This window comes from Crocodylus siamensis, chromosome 2 (assembly GCF_052110815.1).
Source record: "Crocodylus siamensis isolate JL-2025a chromosome 2, ASM5211081v1, whole genome shotgun sequence".
Taxonomy (NCBI): domain Eukaryota; kingdom Metazoa; phylum Chordata; order Crocodylia; family Crocodylidae; genus Crocodylus; species Crocodylus siamensis.
In genome coordinates this window covers 202,632,070-202,655,290 of record NC_143396.1, presented here as the reverse complement: position 1 = coordinate 202,655,290, position 23,221 = coordinate 202,632,070, and the positions used below count along the sequence as shown (strand labels likewise).

Sequence of the window (23,221 nt, the reverse complement as noted above, 5' to 3'; positions counted from 1 at the left end):
TTCCATGCATTTGGGCAAGAGGAAGATGCCATTGGAGTTGACCTTTGGTCAAGGTTGGCATAGAATTCCTCCTTGGTTTCACTGATGGTGCCAGAAGTCAGGGCATACACTCTGGTGACAGTGGCATATTGGCTCCCTGCTAGTTTAAGGTGGGGAGTCATGAGGCACCCATTAATTCTGACAGGGAGCTCATTGAGTTGGTTTCTAAGTTAATTCTTAGTGGAAAAAACAACTCTATAAAGTCAACATTCTCACTCCTGTTTACTATTCCAGAAGAAGGTATAGCCACCTCCGTGTTCTTTGAGCTGCCCATCTCCTACTCACTGGATCTTGCTCAGTGCAGATACACTGATGTTGTGTCACCTTAGTTCTTGGGTTATGATTGCACCACAGTGCTCTAGGTGTTCACTCTTAGGGTTGTCTATAAGGGTCCTGATGTTCTAGGTCCTGAAAATAATGGTGTCTCTTTGCTGATACTTTTGACCACAGTACATGTGATCCCACTGGACATGGTTATCTGGTCAGAAAGAAATACAGATTACTGTATTAGACAGGTTATATTTAGGGCACCTTTTCAAGCCCCCTCCCCATGTCAGGTAAGCAGAGTGAAACCTGAAGAGGGCTGCTGAGTTACAGTTACAGCTGCCAAACCGTACTCCTCTCTGATCTAAGTGCTAGGAAACCTTCTTGTAACTGCTGCCTTCATGCCAGTTCATAACTAGGAGTTTTCAGACTTCAAAATCCTACTCCTGTCACTATTAGCTGGTCAGAAAAGGGCTTGAGGAATGTGCTGGCATGGAAGATGCCTGTGTGTGACTTCTTTTACTGTGGAGAAGCTGCTGCACATAAGCTTCTACATGGTTCTTCCCAGAAAGGGACCTTGATCCCTTGGCAAGGAGGCCAAGATGACTCAGGATTTTGTTGTGCTGCAGCCCTCATCTGCCTTCACAGCCATTGAGATTCTAACATCTTCTTCTGCCTGCTCCACTGTTGAGGACTTGTAGACTCATAGCTGGGTAGGGTTATTACAGTGGTGATCTGTACTTACTACGTCACATCAGATTTTCTCTCTGTGCTCAAAGGCACATTTCTCCTGCCACACCCCCAGCAATAATGGGCAGGGGTAGTTCCTCTTCCCTAAGGCTGCTCCTGGGGAACGAGTCAGGGTGAGGAACCCACCACCCCACCTACCGCTGCTGCTGCTGTCACTGTTCCCAACTGAGTCCAGTCCCCATACAACCTGGCTAGAGTGAGCAGGTGTGGTTTTGAGGGTTGTTACCTGGGACAGCAAAGAAAGAAGCAGTGGCAGGAAGGGGGGAAAGGAGGGAATGTAATATGCTTTTGAGTGTGGCAGAGAATGGAGGTGAGGGAGTAGATCCTTACACACTTGAGTGCAGAGGAGAAGGGGGAGGGGAGAGGGTGTGATTCGTACATGCTCCAGAGGCTCCCAAAGCATGGTCCAGTCCAAAAGATGGGGTGCATCTGTGCCACTGCACCCCCTCTGGATCTCCCTCTCTCCTTCATAGTCCAGCTTGCAATTGGTTTGCCATTTTAGTTAGGCAATATAATAAGGGGAGAAATGGCATAAATGTTTGTTTATAGACAGGCATTAAGCCTTCCAATAATGTTCTACATTATATGAAGGTACTGGAGCAACTCGGTCCTTGCTGGGTATATATGAAATTATTTTGCTGCTAAAATCTAGACCCTTCTTCAAAAATTGTCTTGAAAAAGTTTCTTTGAAACTCTTAATCATTTGTAATGCTTTAATACAGTGAAGTCTTTTTGTAGCCTACCTGAAGTACAGTTAAAATGAGGAAAAGGGTTATAAACTATGCATACCTACTCTGGTATTTAAACATAGACATACAGATTCTTAGCTGATGTAAAGCCATTTGTGACCCATTTATTGTGACTCAAACTAATAAAAAATGAAATTAAAGATTTTAAAGTATTAAAAATTAAAAATAGATTTCAAAAGGTTCTGTAGGTCCTTCAGGGAATAAGAGGGGAACACACCTTGGCTACCATGTGTGCCAGGCTTCCCTATAAAAATATCTGTGCAACTTTATCTGTTACTAAAGTTGAGGAAATGGCCTGTGCTTTAAAAAAGAAGCCTGTTCAGTAATTCTTGATTTTTAGGTTTGAGGCATAAGTTGCATGAATAATGTGGACTGAAATTCCCTTTTTTCTTTTCAGTGCTGGGACCAGGGAACTATCTTATTCTAATTAATATTAATCCAAGAACCAGAAGATCAAGTTAGACTAAGAAGTATAGTCAACCATAATAGCCATGTCAGTAGTCATTGGTTCTGGCAAGGCATGATGGGAAGTAAGGGATGAAATAAACAAAAGTTACCTACAATGTGAGGGAAAGATACCGAGGGCTTTTCTAGTGATCTGTCTTGGAAGATAAGGGAAGTAAAATCTACTTAGGTGGGGGGTGGGGTTAAGGGCAGACACTTCTAAGTGTGTGTGAATTACACTGAGATACTGGGCCCATTTTGCTGCCTTGTGGTGTAGGCTGAATTTAATCAAATCCCCAAGCTATTCAAGTATAACCACAAATTCCAAGAATATTGTCTTTGTTTGACCTGGGCAGTCCCAACTGGCATTTAAAATACAAAGCCAATATAAACACTCATCATTTTTAGATCATGGAGGAAAAAAGATGACAGAAAAGTCATAGCAATTTTAAAATCATATGCTAATGAAAACAGTTATTTTAGAGACCTAAATTTCATTAATTCTATTCTGTCTGTGGTAAAATAATGACTACTGGTGATATGGAATGCTTTTGTGTCAGAAACTTACAAGATTGGAGTGAACCAATATGACTCAAGATAAATTCAGTTATTTCGTAATTAAGGGAAAGCTTCAATTCTAATATAATAAAAGCCTTAGTCTGTCTGTCTGTTTGTCCATAATGTTCCAGGCCAACTGTGCATGCACCGCTGAGAGGGTGCATGCTGATTGGCTGTGAGGGCCCATAGTGTTACAGACAGATGGGACGAGGGAGCTGCTACATCACCCCCTCTCTCCCACAACAGCTGGCAGGGATGGGGAGGTGGCAGGGAATTGGGTAGGGAGGGAAGGGGAAGGGGAAGGGAAAAGGGGGGGTTATGGTGGCAGCCCCCCCTGCCACCACTGCTGCTGCACCCCCACACCTCTGCTGCCACCACTGCCACCCAGCCCTGACAACAGCTGGCAGAGAGGGGGACGTGGTGAGGAGGGAGGAAGGAGAGGGAGAGGGGAGGCAGGGAGTGGGGGACGTTGCCTGCCACCAGGTGTCACCAACTACTGCCGCTTGCAACCTCTCCTCCTCCCCTGTTCCTGGGAGCCAGCACAGGGTTAAGCAGCAGGAAGCAGGAGGTGTAGGGGGTGGTGGGGTGCACAGAGCTAGAGGTAGAGCAGCAGCACCACAGGGTGCTGGGTGGCAGTGCTCTGTCTCCCCCCCCATCATTCATGATGGGCAATTTGCTAGTTTAGTATATAGAGTTAGGCAAATCATTAAAAGAAGAATGAGAAATGTGTGTTACTCTCTTATTTAAAATAAATCAAAGGTAGAAAATACTCTCTCTTGTAAAAAAAAAACAAAAACAAAAACAAAAAAATACAAGCAAGACCTGTTCACAGGAAATTGAATACCAGCTCTCACTTGTATATCAGGAGGTGTCTTGTCCTAAGTACTTACCAATGGTATTCAGAAGCTTCTGAATTACCAGTGGTATTCACAATAATTGGCAGTCATGTTTTTATGACAATTGATTGTCTTTCTAATATATAAATTTTTAAAGTTTATCAATTTCTAAAATATAATTTGAATTCATCCCCACCATCACCCCTCTGGATTTTCTGGCATACAATTCTGACAACGCACCTTGAATCCATCCTTTTAAGTTTATAACTAATCAATTGCTTTAGAAGCTTTCATACTGACATATATTGCATTGGAACTGAATAGGCCAGCTTTCTACTTAAGGTATTTAGACAATCATATTATAGCTTTTTATAGCTATAGACACTGAATTTATAATTACACAGATGTTAAGAATCAGCTACATAAATGCAGTTCTGAATGAGCTAGTATCTTTTGCCTTTCCACCTGATATGCTCTAAATGACAAGAAAGCACTTTATCAGTTTATATGAATATACATTAGGTGTTGCTTGATTCCTGCCTATTTTATTGTATTATTGATGTTTTTGTTACAGATCACCATTGCAGTCAACATATGTTTTAACATTTCTTTTTTTTTCTATTAAAAGCTGATTGTTCTAATTCTAAGTTTCTTGATATTTTGCCCTTCTGGTGGCCTGATTAAATCTTGCTGCTAAAACCTTTTTTATTTGCATTTCAAATCAAATGATAGGTATCTGTAGAGGAAATATAATCCCCATTTTGCAGGAAATTAGATGACTAAAGTGGTGTCTTTGATAAGCCAAAATGTCTTAATATGCAGTGTAACAGAACATTCAGCAAATAGTGGGGGATGCTTCATTCAGAAGACACTAAATTAGAAAAACATTTTTGGTGGGGGTTATTTGTTTGTTTTGCAATGCTTATTAAAATTTTATTCTCAGGAGGGCTTATCCTGCAAAACTTTCCACACGTAGGTAGTTGTACTTATGAAAGTAGAGCCTTTGATATCAATGGGTTCTCTTAATGTATGTAAGATTTTTAGGATCATATCTGCCTCTCTCCTGAATTCTATTCAGTTTTCTATGAGCCTATTACAGGCATGCTAAATGCAACACATACCACTCCCTTTGTTCACCTGTCTTCCCACTATTTATTTGTGTCACTCTGGTATTACTTTCAAATGATAAACATTTATATTATGATGGTAGAAAAGGTCTCAGTGAAATGTTCATTATGTAAATTACTTAGAGGAAGTTAATTCTCATCATAACAATTAGGAGGTGCATAATTCAAGGAATTGCTCCCATAGTTCTATTGTGGCTTATGGCAGGATAAGGAGTTACTGGGTGCTCATTATACATAACTGTAATGTGAATTGTTATTTTCTTAAATACTGTATTTACTCAAATACAAGATGAAACTTTTCTCCCAATCAGCTCCTTGTCTTCTATCAGCATAGCATATAAGGAAACCTCCTTAAATGCACTGTCTATCATTAAACTGATGCCAAAAGCAGCATGTGCTCAGTAATGGAAACTAGGGCTGTGCAAAGCTTCAGGTGCTGATTCGATTCGGAGACAATTCAGCTGAATTAAGCTGAATCAAATCAGGAGACCAATAAAAGGTCTGAATCAATTTGAAGCTCTCCAAATGAATTCAGGGAGCTTTGACAATTCAGGAAGTTCCTGCTTTCCACTGCAGGGAGCTGGACCTGGACTCCATGTTGGTAGGTAGGGGGTGGGGAGGCTGGAGGAGGGGGGAGGGGACCATGAGGGTACCCCTGCTAGGCCCCATCCCTTGCCTAGTCCCCCAGCTCCCTTAAGCACCCCACATCCCCCACCCACTCTCCCATCCCTGTTGATAGCTGCCCAGCCCAGTTCCTGGTTCTTTAAAAAAAACAAACAAAAAAAGTCCCACACTCACCAGCTGCTGCAGCAGCTATCAGAGCTTCTGGGGGCTTATGGCAGAGCACCTCTACACAGCACGGGGCAGTGGGCTGCAGTGGGGATCCTCTTTTTTTTAGTCACAGCAAGTTTATCCATTACATATATTTCTACTTCTTATTTATTCCCACAGCTGAGCTGTGCCTTTCATTCCCATTTTCAATAATTCCTGTTTCTTCACCAGCCTTAAATGTCTGGCAAACATCCCAAATGGGACCCCAGACAGTTCACCCTGAATCACTCTGTCACCCACTCTCCCAGCCTGGTACATATGATTAGTGTGGCCTCATCCATAATGGGATGGAGCTGAGCCATGTTGACTTGTGTGTCATCTACATATAAATTTTTGGAGGATCCCAAGACTCAATACAAGAACACCCAGTCCCAGACATGAGTGGGGGCTAATTAGCACATGGTGTGTTTGTTGGGGGTAACTGGAGTACACCACATATTAAGCGGTGCTGCACTATGGAGTCACCATGGATTGAAATGCTGTTGACTGCCGAGGCCAACCCAGTGAACTATATGGTAAATCATGAGCAGGGATCTGGGTTTTCTGCTCGCCATGGAAAAAGAAGGACTTGCTCCTTTTAAGGAGAAAAAGACAGAATTTCCCCTTTTAATGAGAAAAATACTTTAAAGGAGGAAAATGCACATTTTCTTTCTCCTTTGAAGGAGAAAAATGTGGGAAACTATGCATTTCCCCTTGCAAGTAGGTAAGGGGCTGATTGGGGCTGGGGGGGAGCAGGAGGAGGGCAATCACAGGCAGATGGTGCCATGTGCATGTGTGACAGGTAGAATAGAGAGAAGCTCCTGCAGCTTCCTCCAGGTAAGTCTTGGGGTGAAGCAGACTGAGGCCCCAACAGTGAGGGAAGGAAGGAGTAGGGCAGGTGATGTGTGGAGCCTGGGGCCAGGGCAGGAATGCAGGAAGAGTGGGAGGGAACCAATGGCTCATCCAGCCTGCAGCAGGGGGATGGGTCCCTCCCACTGGGTGCACTTTCAGGGAAGGATACATCAGGGGTACACATCCCCTCCACCCCCGAGATTTGTGTGTAGGGCTGAGTGTATGTGGGCTTCCTTATGAGTGCTTGGGGCTCCCAGCCCTGCTGCCCTCCTCCCAGGGCTTCCACAGCAGAGTGGGGTGGGGAGGCTTCTTTTGGGAGCAGTTTAATGATAGACAATGTATTCCTTATATACTAGGTGAATATAAGATCAGGCTCCACTCTGGTCATGCTGCTCAATGCAGAGGTGGTGGGGAAAGCCAGGCTGTCCTCTGCTCCAGCCATGGCAGCTGCCACCTCCTGCACGACTTGGGGCAAGGTAGACTGTGTGTTAGGGAGTGAGGGGCAAGGCAGGACCAGGGGGCTGGAGGTCAGGAGTAAGAGGCACCAGCAGGTCCAGGGTCAGTAATGAGGGGCAATGGCATGGGCAGGGGCAGATCACCATTATATCAGGGCTGCTCAGCAACACAAAGCAGTAGCAGGGGACATCTCAAGTTGGACCCACAACCTAGTGAATGAAGGGGGTGGGGGGAGTTCCAATTTTCTATGATAAAAAAACCAAAATCAAATGCCAAAATTTATAGGCATTTAGACCTTTTTTATTATAATGATTGAGGCACTGGTAAGCTCTCAAATTGCTTTAAATAATAAATATATATTAATAAAACATTGTGTTCATCTGATATTTTTATATATCTAGTGGCATTTCATTTTAATTGGAAAAAAATGCAGATTTGGGATTTCTTAAAGAATTTGCAATTTTTCACCATAGAAAACCAGGACCCTTGATCATGAATCTTTTAGCTTTGGACTAGTATCATGCATAGTTTGTACTACATATGAGTAGATACAAAAGTGCTGCTTAAAAGTTTGTTTATGGAGTTCCTCTCTGTGCTAAAATTTGCATTAGTTTCAAAAAAGGTAAAATGCACCAATTCTGGATAGTATATGGGTACCTATAGTGGTCTGCCCATATGCAAACTACTACTAGTATGTTACTTCAAGGACAGTGTTTTGAAATTTGCTTTGCACTTTAATGTGCTCAGGGAGAGCAGGTTCTAGCAGTGAGGAGAGGGAAGGAGCTGCCATGGTAAGAAGTTGGGGGTGAAGCAAGCTACCTGCCCCTCCCCCCCCCCCGATTTATTTTACCTTGCTATAACAGCAGGAGGGGGACAAATTCAAGGCAAACTTCCAATAATTAGATTCTGCACCTGGAAAATTCTAACAAATTTATACATTTTCCATATATAGAATCTGTTTATTGGAGGGGTCATTTTATGATCAGGATTGTCTTATATTCAAGTAAATACATTGTGAATAAAGCACCTGATTCAGTAGTGCATCTAACAGTTTGTAGGTTGTCAATTAATTCTGATTGTTTTCTTGTAATATTTGCTATGGAGAATTTAATTGCTCAATTGAACAATTACATGAAAATACTATATTATTACAGCTGGGTTTTGAAGTGTACAGAATTCAGGAAATTCAAGATTATGGTTCCCACAGCAACCATGACTCGTTTTTTGGCATATATTTATGGTTTAGAATGACTGGGTTAAATGCTGTTCCCAGTTACTCTGAATTTCCCATGTTGATATGAAAGCTGAGATGAGAACTTGGCTTATTATATTTGGTAGTAGCTTTCATGTCTTAAAATGTCTCTTTATTTGCAATATGGCTTCATTACAGTTGCCATGGGAACACTTTTTCCGTTTTCATTTAAAGGTAGAAATTTTGGGAAAGTGGGGATTTCATAACATGCATGAGTTGAAATCAGTCATAATAAAGTGAACGGAGGAGAAGTTATATATGATTCTTTAAGTGATCTGGGTGCTATATAGTGTTCATATTACCCCTCTGGGGTGTACAGAGTAGAGGTATAATGGGGAAAGGCATATCAGGCTATAGGGAAGACTTCCACTCTTCAGTGTATTAGTTCTCAGGGCTAGGGACAAAAGTTGCACATAAACCAGTTTAAGTGAGCAGAAACTGGTTTAAACCTGTAACATAACATAAGTTCAGTGCACATAAACCAGTTTCAAAATGGCCCAAACCAGTTTGAGATAAGCCTGGTTGAATGTAGTATAAGACTTAGTTGACTGAGGTCAAACCACTTTATGAAACTTCTATCCCAGACCCCTTCCTGGTTTAAGTTAAACAGAGTCCCTCAGTATCCCAGCATTCTCTGCACCCCTGGGCTTGGCCATGCTCGCTTCTCTAGTGGAGCAGAGCTGGTCCTGCCCCTCTGCTCCCTAGCTGGAGCAGGGGTGGAGGCATGGCCAGAAGCTGGCTCCCTAGGGCAAAGGGGACAGGGAAGAGGTTTATTCCCCTCTGTCCCAGCAGAGCATGGACCCTGGCTGGGGTGCAGCCACCTGTGCCAGGGTCCCCCACCTGCCTCACTGCTGCAGGGGTGGGGAAGCAGCCAGGTGCTGGCTGGCATGGCTCCCTGAGGTGAAGGGGGAAGGGAGGGGATTTATTCCTCACCTCTCCCCCTAGGATCCCAGACAGGGTCTGCCTGGCTGGGCCAGAGAAGTCCCTGTCAGGCATATCCCCGCATTGCTGCTGGAGCAGCAGGGGGTGTGGCCAGCCCTAGCAGTAGCCTTAACTAAAATGGCCAGGGAGGATGTTTAATTCCCCACTCCCTGTCCCACCAGCACCAACCTGAGCTGGGATCTCCCTGGTGCTCACTGCTGCAGTGGCAGTGGCAGGGGCAGGGGTGTAGCCAGATTCTGGCCGGTATGGCCCCTTGAGGCAAAATGGGCAGGAAGGGGATTTATTCCCCCCTTCACCCCCTCTTCCCCCCAGGGACAGCAGCCAGATTCTGCTAGCCCTGACCACCCACCTCTTCTGATTGCTCCATGAGTAGTGAAATAAGACCCCTCCCTGCCCCCTTTACCAGGTGCCCCACACAGTCTGCAGCAGCTCTGCCCACCTCACTTTCACCCACAGTGCAGCCCCCACCAGAAAGAAGTATGTGCTCCCAGGACACTATCACAGGGGCTGCTGCCCTGTCAGGGTCCCTCACCACTACAGTGGCAGGGACAGGGGTTTGGCCAGAGGCCAGCTGACATGGTCCCCTTAGGTGAAGAAGGTAGGGAGGGGGCCCCTTTACATCAGGGGGCCACACTGGCTGGCATTTGTCCACGCCCCCTCCCCTGCTGCTGCAGCAGTGAGGAGGGAGTGCCAGGCAGACCCCGGCTCAGGTCTCTTCTGGTAGGACAGGGAGTAGGGAATTAAACCCCCTACCTGGTCAGTTCACTTGAGGCTACTACCAGGGCTGGCCACACCCCTCCTCTCCCCCCAGCATAGCTTCCCTGAAGCCGGGGGCATACTCTAACTTCTCCTCCCCCTGCTTCTAGCCTAAGCCTGCATTTCCTGAGTCAAAAGTGAATGTTTATTCACTTGAAAATTGGTTCAATCTATGCAGGCTAAACTAACCTGCAAAGATTGAATCAATTCAGGCTCTAGCTTTCTGAATGTCTGTCCTTAGCCCTGAAGATATGTGGGTCCTGTGTAATCAGACATGCATGCTTAAGAAGAGATCCTAATGAAGAATTATCATAATCAAGAAACTTCTTTAGCCTGATGAAGGGGTTTTGAACCTGAAAGCTTGCTTAAGAATTGTTCTCCAACTATTTACTTGGTCTAATAAAAGATATCAGTCACCCAAAGAATCTTGTCTGCCTAATAAAGAATTGAGCACTTCCTAGAGCATGCCAGATGTTTTTAACTACAACTGATCTGTTGTTGAAGGAGCTAAATATCCCTTAACAACTGAAGAAACTAATTATAAAATCAGTAACATTATACCCATTTTACAGATGGGGAAGGAGGTATAAAATTTTAAATATGTCTAACATTGTGTGGCAGTTACACAGTAGAGTCCATACAGCCCAGTTCAGTGCCAAACTTATAAAAACATATATATATGATTTTCGTGTGTACCAAATTGGAAGTTTCAAGTCCAAAGTATTGTTATGGAAATGCACAAGATCATCTGAATAATTTAATTTTTAAGCAGCTTTTTTTTAAATATCCTGATTTTTTGCATGGACTGACCCAGTATAGTAGACCAGATTTTGATAAGTTTTGTAATATAAAGAAATCATATCTACATTGTGAGGTAATCCTGACAAAACTTCAGATCAAAGGCCTATTATCAGTAGAGGTACAGGAAGGTAGGTACTTATAAAGAATGTTCCATCTCATCCAGACCTATAATATTACTTCTAGTATGTCTCTACAATAATCTCCAGTAAGCCTATTTATTTTACTTTGTTTTTCCCTCAGATATAGGAAAAGACAAAGACACATATACAGATGATTCAGAACATGGGAATTATGATTCTCGTACAGATCAGTCACTACTTATTCAAAACAAGCTCATCAGACAGAAACCAGAACCTCGGATTAAGTCATCTTTGAAGGTAATGGACTGTAGAATTTTATTAAATTACATCAGTTGTCATTATGTGCTTGAGTTACTTAAAATACATTGGTTCACTTTAATGAAACATTTAGATTATAACTTGATATTTAAATAAATAAAGTTGAGAGATCTCCTGCAGAATTAAAGGCAATACTGATATCAAAAACTGAAGTTACAAATGTGCAGAAGAAATAAAGCCAAGTGTGCTTCCAGGCAGAGGTGACCTGAGCAGGCTGTGGGGCCCGGGGCAAATCAGCCCATGCAAGGCCCTGCCCCCACTTCAATCCTGGGCCCAAAGAAGCTGCTGCCACCATTGGCAGGGGAGGTTGGGTAGCAAGTGGCTGGATGATGAGCCACCACCTCTCCGCCTGGCTACACAGGGCCCCCCAATCAAAATGCAGGGCCTGGGGTAGTTGCCCCAATTCAACCCCACCCCCAAGAATGGCCCTGCTTCCAGGAATTCAAAGCATGAAATCTTCAAAGGACAAAAAGCAGGAGTATCTCAAAAAATTAGGTTCAGTCATACCCACAGAAAGAAAAGGAGACGTCTATCTTGTGAATACACCCTAGAGTAGTAACAAATGGAGTTAATAGAAATATCAGGACAAGACCATTAAAAAAAATAATAAAAGCTGTAAATATACTTAGAAAATTAAGTTTACTTCTTAAGTCCTGCTCTTTTTTTAATGGGGAATATTATCATAGCAAGAAAAGTTGGAACACAGCTTTGAGACAGAATTAAGAGCATAACATTCCCAGTGTACAGGAAAGAAGCAATGTCAGTTCTGCATCCCCAAGGAATTTGTAGTAGAATTTAAAAAAACAAACAAAAAACTAATTGCAGTAAACCAGAAGTTAAAAATGATGTAAAAAAAGAGGAGTCCATGTCCTTATAGCAGATGTTAATGGCAGACAGACACAGTAAAGGAAAGACAAAACTAAACCTAGAATTAAGTGATAAGAATGCCTAAAAGAATAATTACTAAATACTGGGCAAAAAACCTACACTGATGAACAATAAGAGTAGAAATAATCAAAACTTATTTCATTCACAAATTGAATCTTTACTAATTCACCCTTTGCAAATGCATGTCTTAGCAAGAAGCAATTCAGCATACTAATGAAGAATTAGGTGAGCATTAATACAGAAATGAGTGCTTTGCATTCCCTGTTTCAAGTAGTAGGCACTTAATTCTCCTTGATTTATATATAGAACTACTTAGAAGTATATTCCATAGGGTTCTGGTCTATATGAGGTGCTGAGTGCTCTCTAACCTAGGCCTATTACACATTACACTTAAGATGCAATTAAAGCATAGGGCGGAGGCATGGCTGGGAGTACCATCAACTGTGGAGCTCGCAGCTGTGGAAGCTTGCTACTTGACAGGGGGAGCATGGGATCCCCCTACACCAGCAGTAAGGTGTGATTGGCTCTAAAGCTGGATGCCACAATCATGCCTCATGCAATGCACGTGTAGTGCCACAATTATGCCTTTATCTGAACGTCTAAAGCAGGGATGGGCAAAATGATGGATCAGGCCCACAGTGGACTCCTTTTCCCAGCAAACCCTGCTTGCATTTCTGAGACCAGTTTCCATGGAGACCCCAGCAGCGGCAGGGCCACGACAGTGCAGGGCCAGGGTTGCCATGAAGACTGACCCCAGTGGCACTGGCAGGGTGCATGGCTGGGCAGGGAGCTGCTCCAGATCCCAGCCCCAGAACAACTCTGCACCTAGCTGTGCACCCTGCCAGTGCTGCTGTGCCTGGTCTCCATGGAAATGTTGACCCCACACTGTCACATTACCACCACTCCTGGGGTCTCCATGGAAACTCTCTGCAGCAATGCGGGTAGGGGCTATTGGGAAACAGAGTCTGCTGTGGGCTTAATCTGGCCTGCGGGCAAGACTTTGCCCATCCCAGATCTAAAGATAGGAAAAAAGGAAAAAATCAGCACCTTGCAGTTTAGCAGCTAAATGTTGATGTCCAGAAAAAGTATGGAATATTTTAAACTGTTCTACTACCTTGCATCCAGTGAAGATGACTAGATCTCTAAAGTATTCTTATATATAGTTCATACTATTTAATTGATCTCATGCATGAAGAGAAACCTGGCACTCAGTGTACTTTTGGCAGCTGGTTAGCAGAGCAACATATCTGCTACAGAAGGAATCTTGTAATGGTTTGAAAGCTTGAATTCTCATTCAAATGATAGTGTCACCACTGAAGGATTCTGCAACATAGTTGGCCAATAGTTTGGACAATGTATGATATCCTAGACCAAGGGTCAGCAATGTTTTTGGGCAGAGAGCCAAAAACACCCACAACTTTGACTTGTAAGATGTTGGTGTGCTAGAGGTGGATAGTGGGAGAGCCTCAAGGGGCCTGATCCTTGTGGAAGCACAGCCTTGGCCTGTTTCCTGCCATCCACCTCAAAGTGCATGTGCACCCACCACCAACAATGAACTGGGCTGGGTCACTGTTCCCAATGTAGCTGCTTTCAGGCTCCTGGCTGCCAGTCATATCCAGCCCAGGCTCTGAGCCTGTTCCTGCTGCCCAGCACAGAGCCTGGGCTGCTCACAGCAAGCAACAGGAAAGCTGTGCCAGGGTCTGCAGAGTGCTGCCCTGGCTTGTTGCCAGTGGTGGACGCACATGTGCCTTGAGGTTGATGGTGGGGAAGGGGCCTGGGTTGCACTACCACAACAAAGATCAGGCCCCTTGCTGGACCTCTGGTGTCTGCCCCAAGGTGCACATGCCAAGCAAATTCCATCATATACCATACCTTGTATGCGTGGGAGGGGTTTCCTACCCCAGCCCTATACATTACAAGATGTTTTTTTAAAAAAAATGTATTGTGCTAAAAAAACATGGTTTCAGATCCCTTACTTTTAAAGCATTTTTAAGATAAAATTAAATGTAACTAATGCAAAGCAAGGGCATGTTTTAAATACAACTTATTCCTTGAAAACTGAAGAAGTTTTAGCAGCTGTCTGCCAATCGTTTTTGCAAAAACCATGGCAGCTGGCTTCCAAGATAAATCTTAATTGGTCTTCCCAGGTCTTTGACCACCAACCTTTCTATTCCATCCATTTAAAAAAATGCAACCTTTCAGGCCTGTTGAAAGTTGAAGACTTTCATGATAGATCTGTGGAATGCATTATATACAGATGGTAGAGAACTAAACAATAACATAAGGAAAGGGCGGGACTAATTGTCATGGTGAATAAAGGATAATCATGTTTATTTTTTCTGGTACAGAGTCTGGCACAAATGTATTTGTACAGGGATGTCCAACTATCCAACTGAAGGCCATGAGCCACCCACAAGGGGATAATTTCCAGCCCCTGGCCTCCCAACCAGCTGCCACTCTTCTTGCCCCCCATTGCTTAAATTGCAGCAGCTGTGGTCTCTGGAATGCCACTCCCTCTTCCAGCTTCCACTTCCTGCCCCCACCCAAGTTGTAGTGCAGCCTGTGGTGTCAGGGGAGACTGCAGCTAGGGAGCTGAGGATGAATCTGGGTGCATATGTGCATAATGCAATAGAAGGGCACCTGGGTGGCATGTATTCAAGGGCTCATGAGGGGTATTCCCCTGGCTCCTTAGAAGTTTGACAGCCTTGTCTTAGGCATTGTTTACCATGCATTGTGCTGTGTTCCAAATTCAGGACACAGAAAAAGTTTGAGATCCAGACTGGTCCTGTAGCACCTAAATGAGACTTTGGGACATAGGTACATAACTTCTGCATAAGAGGAATCAAGTAACCCATTCCTCAAGTAACCCATTCCTTACAAGCACTTGGAGAAAAAGATTAGGAACAGTCAACATGGATTCACCAAAAGCAAGTCATGCCTGACTAACCTGATTGCCTTCTATGATAAGATGACTGGCTCTGTGGATGTGGGGAGACCAGTGGATGTGTTATACCTTTATTTTAGCAAGGCTTTTGATATGGTCTCCCACAGCATTCTTGTAAGCAAGCAAAGCCAGTATGGGCTGGATGAATGGACTGTAAGGTAGGTAGGTAGAAAACTGGGTTGAGCATCAGGCTCAGAGAATAGTAATCAATGGCTCAATATCTAGTTGGCAGCCAGTATCAAGTGGAGTGCCCCAGGTTTGGTCCTTGGACCAGTTTTGTTCAGTATCTTCATCAATGACTTGGAAAATGGCATACAGTGTACACTAAGCAAGTCTGAAGATGACATCAAATTGGGGAAAGTAATATGCTAGAGGGCAGGGGTAAGATTCAGAGAAACCTAGACAAATTGCAGGATTGGACCAAAAGAAATCTCATGATGTTCATTAAGGACAAGTGCAAAGTCCTGCACTTATGATGAAACAATCCCATGCACAAGTGCAGCCTGGGGGCTGACTGGCTAAGCAACAACTCTTTAGAAAAAGACCTGGGGGTTACAGTGGACAATAAGCTGAATATGAGCCAAAAGTGTGCCCTTGTTGCCAAGAAGGCTGATGGCATACTGGACTTCATTGGTAGAAGTATTGCAAGGCAAATGATTCTTCCCCTTTATTTAGCACTGGTGAGGCCACATCTGGAGTACTGTGTTCAGTTTTGGGCCCCCTACTACAGAAAGGATGTAGACAAATTAAAGTTCAGTGGAAAGCAAAAAAGAAGATAAGAGGGCTGGGGCACATGAGTTCTGAGGAGAGGCAGAAGAAACTGGACTTATTTAGTTTAGAGAAGAAAAGACAGAAAAGAGATTTAATAGCAGCCTTCTGAAGGATGGTTTGAAGGAGGATGGAGCTAGACTGTTCTCAGTGGTGGAAGATGAAAAACAAGCAGCAATGGTTTCATATTGCAGCAAGGGAAGTTTAAGTTAAATATTAGGAATACCTTTATCATTAGGAGGGTAGTAAAACACAGGAACAGTTTACCTAGAGAGGTTATAAACTCTCTGTCCTTGAAGGTTTTTAAGATCTGGCTAGACAAAGCCTTGGCTGGGATGATCTAAATGGGAATGGTCCTGATTTAAGCAAGAGGTTGGACTAGATAACCGCCTGAGTTCCCTTCCAACCCTAATTTTCTGTTATTCTGAAATCAATCCATATTAGCTCTACTGCAGTAGCCATGAACGCATTGGTAACCTACGTTAAATTAATACCTTCATCTTGGACTGCAAATGTTCACTAAATGCCTGCTCTTGGGCTTCTGCACATGGACAGAATCAATCTCGTTTGAGTAGCTAAACATATGTGTCCTGCTTGCCTGCAGAGGGGAGGGATAAGGCATTATGGATCTCAAGTGCATAAAGGCACTTAAGGTGGAATCTCAGGCAGGTGCCAAAGCTCTAGAAATATCTGATTTATGTTTCCTGTTGGCTACCTCAAGGTACCGTGCTTTATGACTGACCCTTTGAAGATGCCTAACTGCTCTCCTTCTCTGTATAGACCCCTAACCCTAAATTTATCTGCAGAGGCATCTCAGTCTCTCCATTGACTGTATGAGTATCTAAGAGGAGTGATGCCTTATTTGGAGTCCATCCTGGGACCAGACACCTAATTGTTAAGTGCTAGTTCCTAGTATAGGTGACTAATCTGGATCCAGTTCAAAGTGGATAGATGCTTATAAGATTCACATTATTTTATGGGTAAGGATGTCTTGGTTCCTCAAAATATCTGTAGTATGGGCCTTGTTACACATTGCATTTTGAGTTGCCTAAATGTTGATTGGCATTAGGAAAACCTTGAGTTTGGAGCAGTCATACCTTAAAGCTAAAAACCTTCTCTGATTGTCCCCTCAGCCCAACCATGACTTGCCACTAGAGGGCTCGAAAGCAGGAGTCTGACTAGGGACTACACCTGTGAGTTGCCACTACAGGGCTAGTGAGCCAGGACAGGCTTCTATTCCTGGTCTAGGTGGAGATGTGTGGAAGACAGGTGGGGGGTGGTATGAAATGAAATTTGGAGGCAGAGAATTAATGGGATACGGATGGGTAATAAAATGGGAGGTGGAAAAGAAATGGGGGTGGGAGAAGGGTGCTGAAATGAGGTCGGCCAGCCACTGAAGAAGAAATGTAAAAGAATTTAAAAAAAAATAAAGAGGAAATTAATTAAAGAAGGGCTCATGTTTTAATAAATTAAGATTTGGGGAGGTGGGGAGTGCTAGTCTTGCTTCCTGAGGTGGCAGAAGTGAGGGGAAGTGCTTTTGGGTAAGCTACTGCCCTGGCCCAAAAAGAAAGTACCAGCTAATGGTGACCCAATGAGGCCCCCTACCTTGCCCTCCTTTCACTCCCTTTGCACCCACTCCTGGACCTGTCCATGCCCTGTGACCTAGCTAGCTGGCATATGCTCTGAAGGTTTTTTCCATGGGGTTGCGAAGGTCACACCCCCAGGGGCAGGAGGGAGAGTTGGCTTGGTGCCAGAAACACCCCCTGAGCAATAGAGTTCAGGGGATAGAAAGTTTATCCACACACAACAGGAGGATGGGAAAGCAACACTGCATCCTGGGATGCTGGAGGACTGCAATTTGTGGCGCTCCTCACCGATGCACCCATATTAAAAGAACATGGACTGGGTAACTTGGATCAAAGAGAAACCTGCCCTGGAGAGGCATAACTTAAGCTTCCCAGTGTCCTTAAACTAGTTACAGGTGTTAACGTGTGGACAATCCATGGGTTAAGAGCTCCAGGAGCTGTCAAAAATTAATACATAAGAAGGCCCTCAGTAGCAGAGGTTTCGTGCTATGATATTTACACAACTTGATCCCCTGGATGAAGTGTTGACAGAAAAACAAAGCTTTTACCAAAGCCAAAGCAGCATGTGGCTTTTTCAGTCTCTGCTGTGATAAGGGAAGACGTAATCACTTTGGGAACTTCCTTCCACTCACAGATTCTCCTTTTATACTGTTTCTATAAATGAGGAAATCGAGCAGGATTCTCCTAGTGTTTACTGTTTCCCTGCCTCTGCAGGAGAAGAGCAGAGAAGATTTAGATTAGTCTCAAGCTAGAAGTGAAGAGTTTTATTCTGTTATCTGTTCAGTGCATGCAGTGTTCTCCCATGCCACTAAAAGATGTATGTAGTCTGAGCACGGTTTAGCCCTTGAGTGTGTTGATGCTTTCTAAGGTACAATATAAGCTCAGGATGGAAGCTATGAGAAGTGGAGAATGTGATTCTACAGCCATAGAGCTGGTGAGTACTCTGGCATATTTGTAACAGAATGATCTGGCTTTCAAAAATTCCCTCAATCTGGACACAGAATGAAACTGAGAAGGAAATCCCCAACTGAATTTATAGGTCCAAAGTGGTATACTTTGCCTATTGAAGATTCTGATGGAAGGCTAGTTTATTTTGTTGTTTGCTCTAAGTCTAAAACAAAGTTAAAATAGCTACATGAAGATGATGATTCATACTGCTATATTAGTATTTCTCAAAAGGGTCGGCTGCTTAAGTGCTCTAGTACAGTGGTTCTCAACCTTTGTAGACTCAAGGCACCCCTGGGAAAATGCCAGCTTAGTTTTCACTTGTTTTTTGGCTATGGGGAAATAATAGAGCAATTTTTCTGTTGTAAAGAACTCAGAAATATCACAACAGGTCAGAATGTTTTTCATACTATGGATTCCTATTTGAAACCTCTGGTTTTATATTGTGAATCATGTTTGCACACCTAAGACTGCTAACATTTTCATAGCTCGCACACCCATGAAAAGATTGCAAGGTGCCCCAAGGTTCTTTGGCTCACTGGTGGAGAATCGCTGTTCTAGCAGAATTGGAGCTTGCCTTGTCAATATAATGAAAACTCATTTACATTTTGTTCAGGAATTGCTAGCATTCTGGATTGCATGCACATATTTAGCTTTCATAAATATATATATAAATTTAATTTATGTAGCTTTCAGGTTCTGAAGGTATCAGTTTTCTCTGTTGGTACCTTCCTGCTGGCAGAAGCTGTACTAGTATTCAGGACTGTACTTCTTTTCCTTAATTGTTTTTGCTTTCCTTGTTTTTCTGTACAACTCAGGCTTTTCAGTATAAATTGACTGTATTCTAATCCCCACAGATTATACATTGACCATTTAAAGAGTAGCTTCACTGTTAGTCCCGCACTACTGTTCTTTTCTTTCATCACTGAGTGATTAGTTCTGTGGGACAGAACACTTCAAGTGTAAGGTTATGTACAAAAAAGTCTTAACAGCGCATGCCTACATTTATGTGTTAACATCCTGCATGAAAAGTAAACACATGGTATTTAGTGCTTTATGATGATAATGGTAGTGCTGGGACTTGAAGTGAAATGTTATAAATAAGGTTTCCATACTAAACAGAATACTGGGTAGAAGTTTGATATTTTGTGAATATTATAATCTCTATGAGAACTGAAGACAGAGCAGAACAGGGAATGATGACCTCAGATGTCTCAAAGAATAACTTCAGCAGTGGTACATTCTCTCTTATGAATCAGATGTTCCAAAATGCCTATACAAATGGCAATAAAATAAAAATGTATGAGAAATTCCAGTCACTGTTTCTGTTTATTGGTTCATTGATTTTTTTTTGTTCTGATATGTAATTGCAGCTCTTTTGTAAGTTTTGTGTATATGCACATATTAAAACAAAAAGTTGGTGTATTTTATTGCCTGAATAATAGGGGGGAGAAATGCATTCAAATTTAAAAATCCAACATACACTATCACCATCTCTCTTGCTGGGGTTCTAAGTATGATGTATTCCTAGAGTAATGCTAACTGTTGGAGAAATTGTTTATTTCATAATTAGCTTTGTGTGGATAAAGGGCCTTACCTGAATCCCACTGAAGTTAATGTAAGGCTCCATTTACATAAGTGAACTTTGAATCAGGCCTTAAATATAAAATTGCCTAAAAATGTAGTGCGAGTTTCCAGTCTACTGGGTACATTGATGAACCTACACTACATTTTTTCAGCATCACTCTTTTGACATGACTTTAAATATGTGCTGGTTAGACTGGTAATATGTGGATTTATTATTTTTAGTTGCCATGGCCTTAAACAACTTTTATGAAAGAAAGCATGGAACTAGAACTATTAGCTTGTCTTGTTATAGCTGTAAAAGGCATCTTTTGTGACTTCTGTGCACTTATATACAGTCCAGAGAAGAGCCACGTGCATGATCAGAGGTCAAGAAAACAGACCTTAAGACGACAGGCTGAGAGCCACGGGACTCTTGAGCCTGGAAAAGCACAGGCTCAGGGGTGATCTAATGGCCACCTATAAGTTTATCAGGGGTGTTCACCAGGATCTGGGGGAACGTTTGTTCACCAGAGCACCCCAAGGGATAACAAGGTTGAATAGTCATAAACTACTACAAGACCGTTTCAGGCTGGACATAAGGAAAAATTTCTTTACTGTCCAAGCCCCCAAGGTCTGGAACAGCCTCCCATCAGAGGTGGTTGAAGCACCTACATTCAACACCTTCAAGAGCAAATTAGATGCTTATCTTGCTGGGATCCTATGACCTCAGCTGACTTCCTGCCCTTTGGGCGGGGGGGCTGGACTCGATGATCTTCAGAGGTCCCTTCCAGCCCTAATGTCTATGAATCTATGAATCTATGAATATGATGTACCTTGCCTCGTAGTCTTGCCTCAATCTGCCCATCCATAAGATAGAAATTACTCCTATATGTACATGAGTATTAAGAAAAAATGAATAAGTATAGCATGACATCTATGACACTCAAGTTACTTAATCTTTCCCCAACCCTTTCATGTCTCTGTCTAGTCTTACCTATTTTAAACCAGTCTAGTTTTACTTGTTCAACTGATCCTTGGTATTTTTGTCAGTTTAAATTATATTACTGTTTTCCTCATGTAACTTCATATTCCTATATTTGCTGTTGAATTTAAGGCAATAATGTTAAATAGAGGAAAGGATTTGGATGTTAGTTTATCAGTATATAATGTGGCGGGCTTGCCTATCTTCACCCGGTTCCTTGGACTTATAGAATCGCCAAAGTTATTGGTGGAGCAAACCCACCAATCAGAGACTAGCAGAGGAGGAGCCTTAGGAGGAGTCTGCCCTGCTCCTACATTGGATGAGGCAAGGAGTGGACCTAATTGAAAGACTGTGCTCCATCTCTCCACAATTGGCCAGTCTTCAATCTTGGGGTAGAGCCCCAAAAGGGTATATAAGGAGCTGTGTGCACAGCATGTGGTGGAGACGACGAGGGAAGGAGAAGAAAGAAGCCAGGGTTGAGGAGGAGCTGGGGAAGAGCTACCCAGGGGGTGCTTCCAGTTGCCCTGAAGAGCCTAAAGACTCCACCATCAGATGGGGGTGGTAGGCAGCCGGGTCTCCAACCACTTGCCATGAGATTGCACAGCGAGCCAGTGCAGGAGGGTCCTAGAGGGATCAGGACCTTGGGAGCCACTCGAGGCAGCTTGGGTCTTCAACCCCGGCACAAGGCCAGACTGCGCAGGCGTCACTGTACAGAGGGTGCAAGAAGGACCAGGACCTCGGGAGGTGCTTGAGGCAGCTCATGTCTCCACCCCTGGCACAAGGCTGGCACCGGTGCAGGGCTGCTGCATGGTGAGTCATTGTTGGGCTGAGGGCCCTTGGAGGGGGTAGAGGGCAGTTCGGGTGCCATTCCCCACTACCGGGCATGAGGGCCCTTGGGCAGCACAGGCTCCACAGAGTGTCAGGCCTGTACTGGAGACCTGGACCTGAGCATGCATAAGGCAGCTCAGGCACACAACTTGCTGAGAAAGCCAAGCCATCCAGGTGTGTGAATGAGTCACACACCCAACACGGGGACTGAGACGGAGCACCTGCTGTAGGAGCCGCTTGCTTAGCTGAGGACGAAACGCTGGGAACTCTTGCTGAGCCCTACTCACCAGGAAGTATGACAAGAGGCTCTCCTCTAGGGAGGGACACAGTGAATAGTCCCATCAGAGGGATAGTATGCTAGAGAGAGAGAGAATCCTTGAGAGGAGGAGGGTATTTTAGATTACCATACATTTTGGAGTGTTTATTAATTGCTTGCTGCATCTTATGTTTTGGAGTGTTCATTAATTGTTTATTGTGCTTTATATTTTGGGGTGCTTACCCATCAATTGTTGGGACATACTTACTCTCTGGGGAGCCATGGGTTAGGTTTCTCTCATTGGTCTTGGGGGACTGCTATACTTACCTGTTCTCTTATTTGTTGACTTGAATATAGTATGTGTAAATATTTATCTTTATCACCTATACAGTTTATTCTATCCCCTCCCCTTTTATTTTGCACCAGAATAAACCATGTATATAGTCAAGATATTGTGTCCTGGTCTTTCTCTATAGAAATACCAGAGAAGGGGAAGCTATGAGCAAGGTGTAGTTTCCATTTCCAGTGTGTATGCCCTGCTGACCCTCCCTTTCTATTGGAGAGGGGAGTACATACTCTGGTACACCCGGGTTACAATAAAATAATCAAAAGAAGAAAAAACTGAGAGCAAAGGATAATCACAAGAGAGTGGAGTTTTGACAGAAAAAAAAGTGCAGGCTAATGGAACCTGAAAAAACTATACTAAATAATGTTAGTGGTTTGAGAGTAATGAGAAGTATGTATGTGTTTGTGGGGGGGGGATAATGACCCTAGCATGGAAAGATATAATCTGCTGATTGCAGACAATGTTAACTTCATAAGCTTCCAGTGCATGACCCTAATTAAGCTGACGTTTTATTAAATGAATGACTTGGTAAAAAATTAGGACAGTAGTTTGCTAAGGAATTTACCAGTGAATGAATGTCAAAATATATTCCTATATGGGAAAACCTTTCCCAGCAGTAATGTCACTATACTTTGTTATTGTCAGCTATCATGAGCAGCTTTCAGTAGGTGCAGTACTCAAAAGAGGGAGCTTCAAACAACAGCTGCTAATGTACCCAGCTATTCTGCATTCCCTGGCTTGCTCCACACCCTTTATCAGACTCTGCATACATATTCTTGTAGGCTGTAAATAGACATTGCGTTTCTCTCTTGAGAAAGTCTTTTTTCTTGGAATCCTACAGACAGTCATACTCATTTTCCCATTTCAAGTACCTGTGAAGGGTGCATCTATATGTGCAATTAGCTTGCATGAAGAAACTCTGGAGCTTATTGCTCCAGGGGGTCAGCCTACAAGCACAGAGCTGCTTCAGTGGGGCTGAGTGGGCCACAAGGGTGTTCAGTGCAGGAGCTGCCTGCTGGCTAGCCCCACACTGAAGCACCCTTCCCCCAGCCAGCCAGGGCAATGTCTACAAATGTGC

At 43.4% G+C, this 23,221-nt stretch overlaps 1 protein-coding gene across 3 annotated transcripts in view; it reads left to right on the top strand.

The window, feature by feature from the left end:
* Positions 1 to 23,221, top strand: part of ANO3 (anoctamin 3) — a 293,639-nt gene that overhangs the window by 119,666 nt on the left and 150,752 nt on the right. For all 3 annotated transcript variants that reach the window (XM_090032834.1, XM_090032833.1, XM_090032832.1), the window contains exon 4: positions 10,877 to 11,013. In XM_090032834.1, coding sequence (XP_089888960.1) covers positions 10,877 to 11,013 — 137 coding nt within the window. The remainder of the gene's footprint in view (positions 1 to 10,876; positions 11,014 to 23,221) is intronic.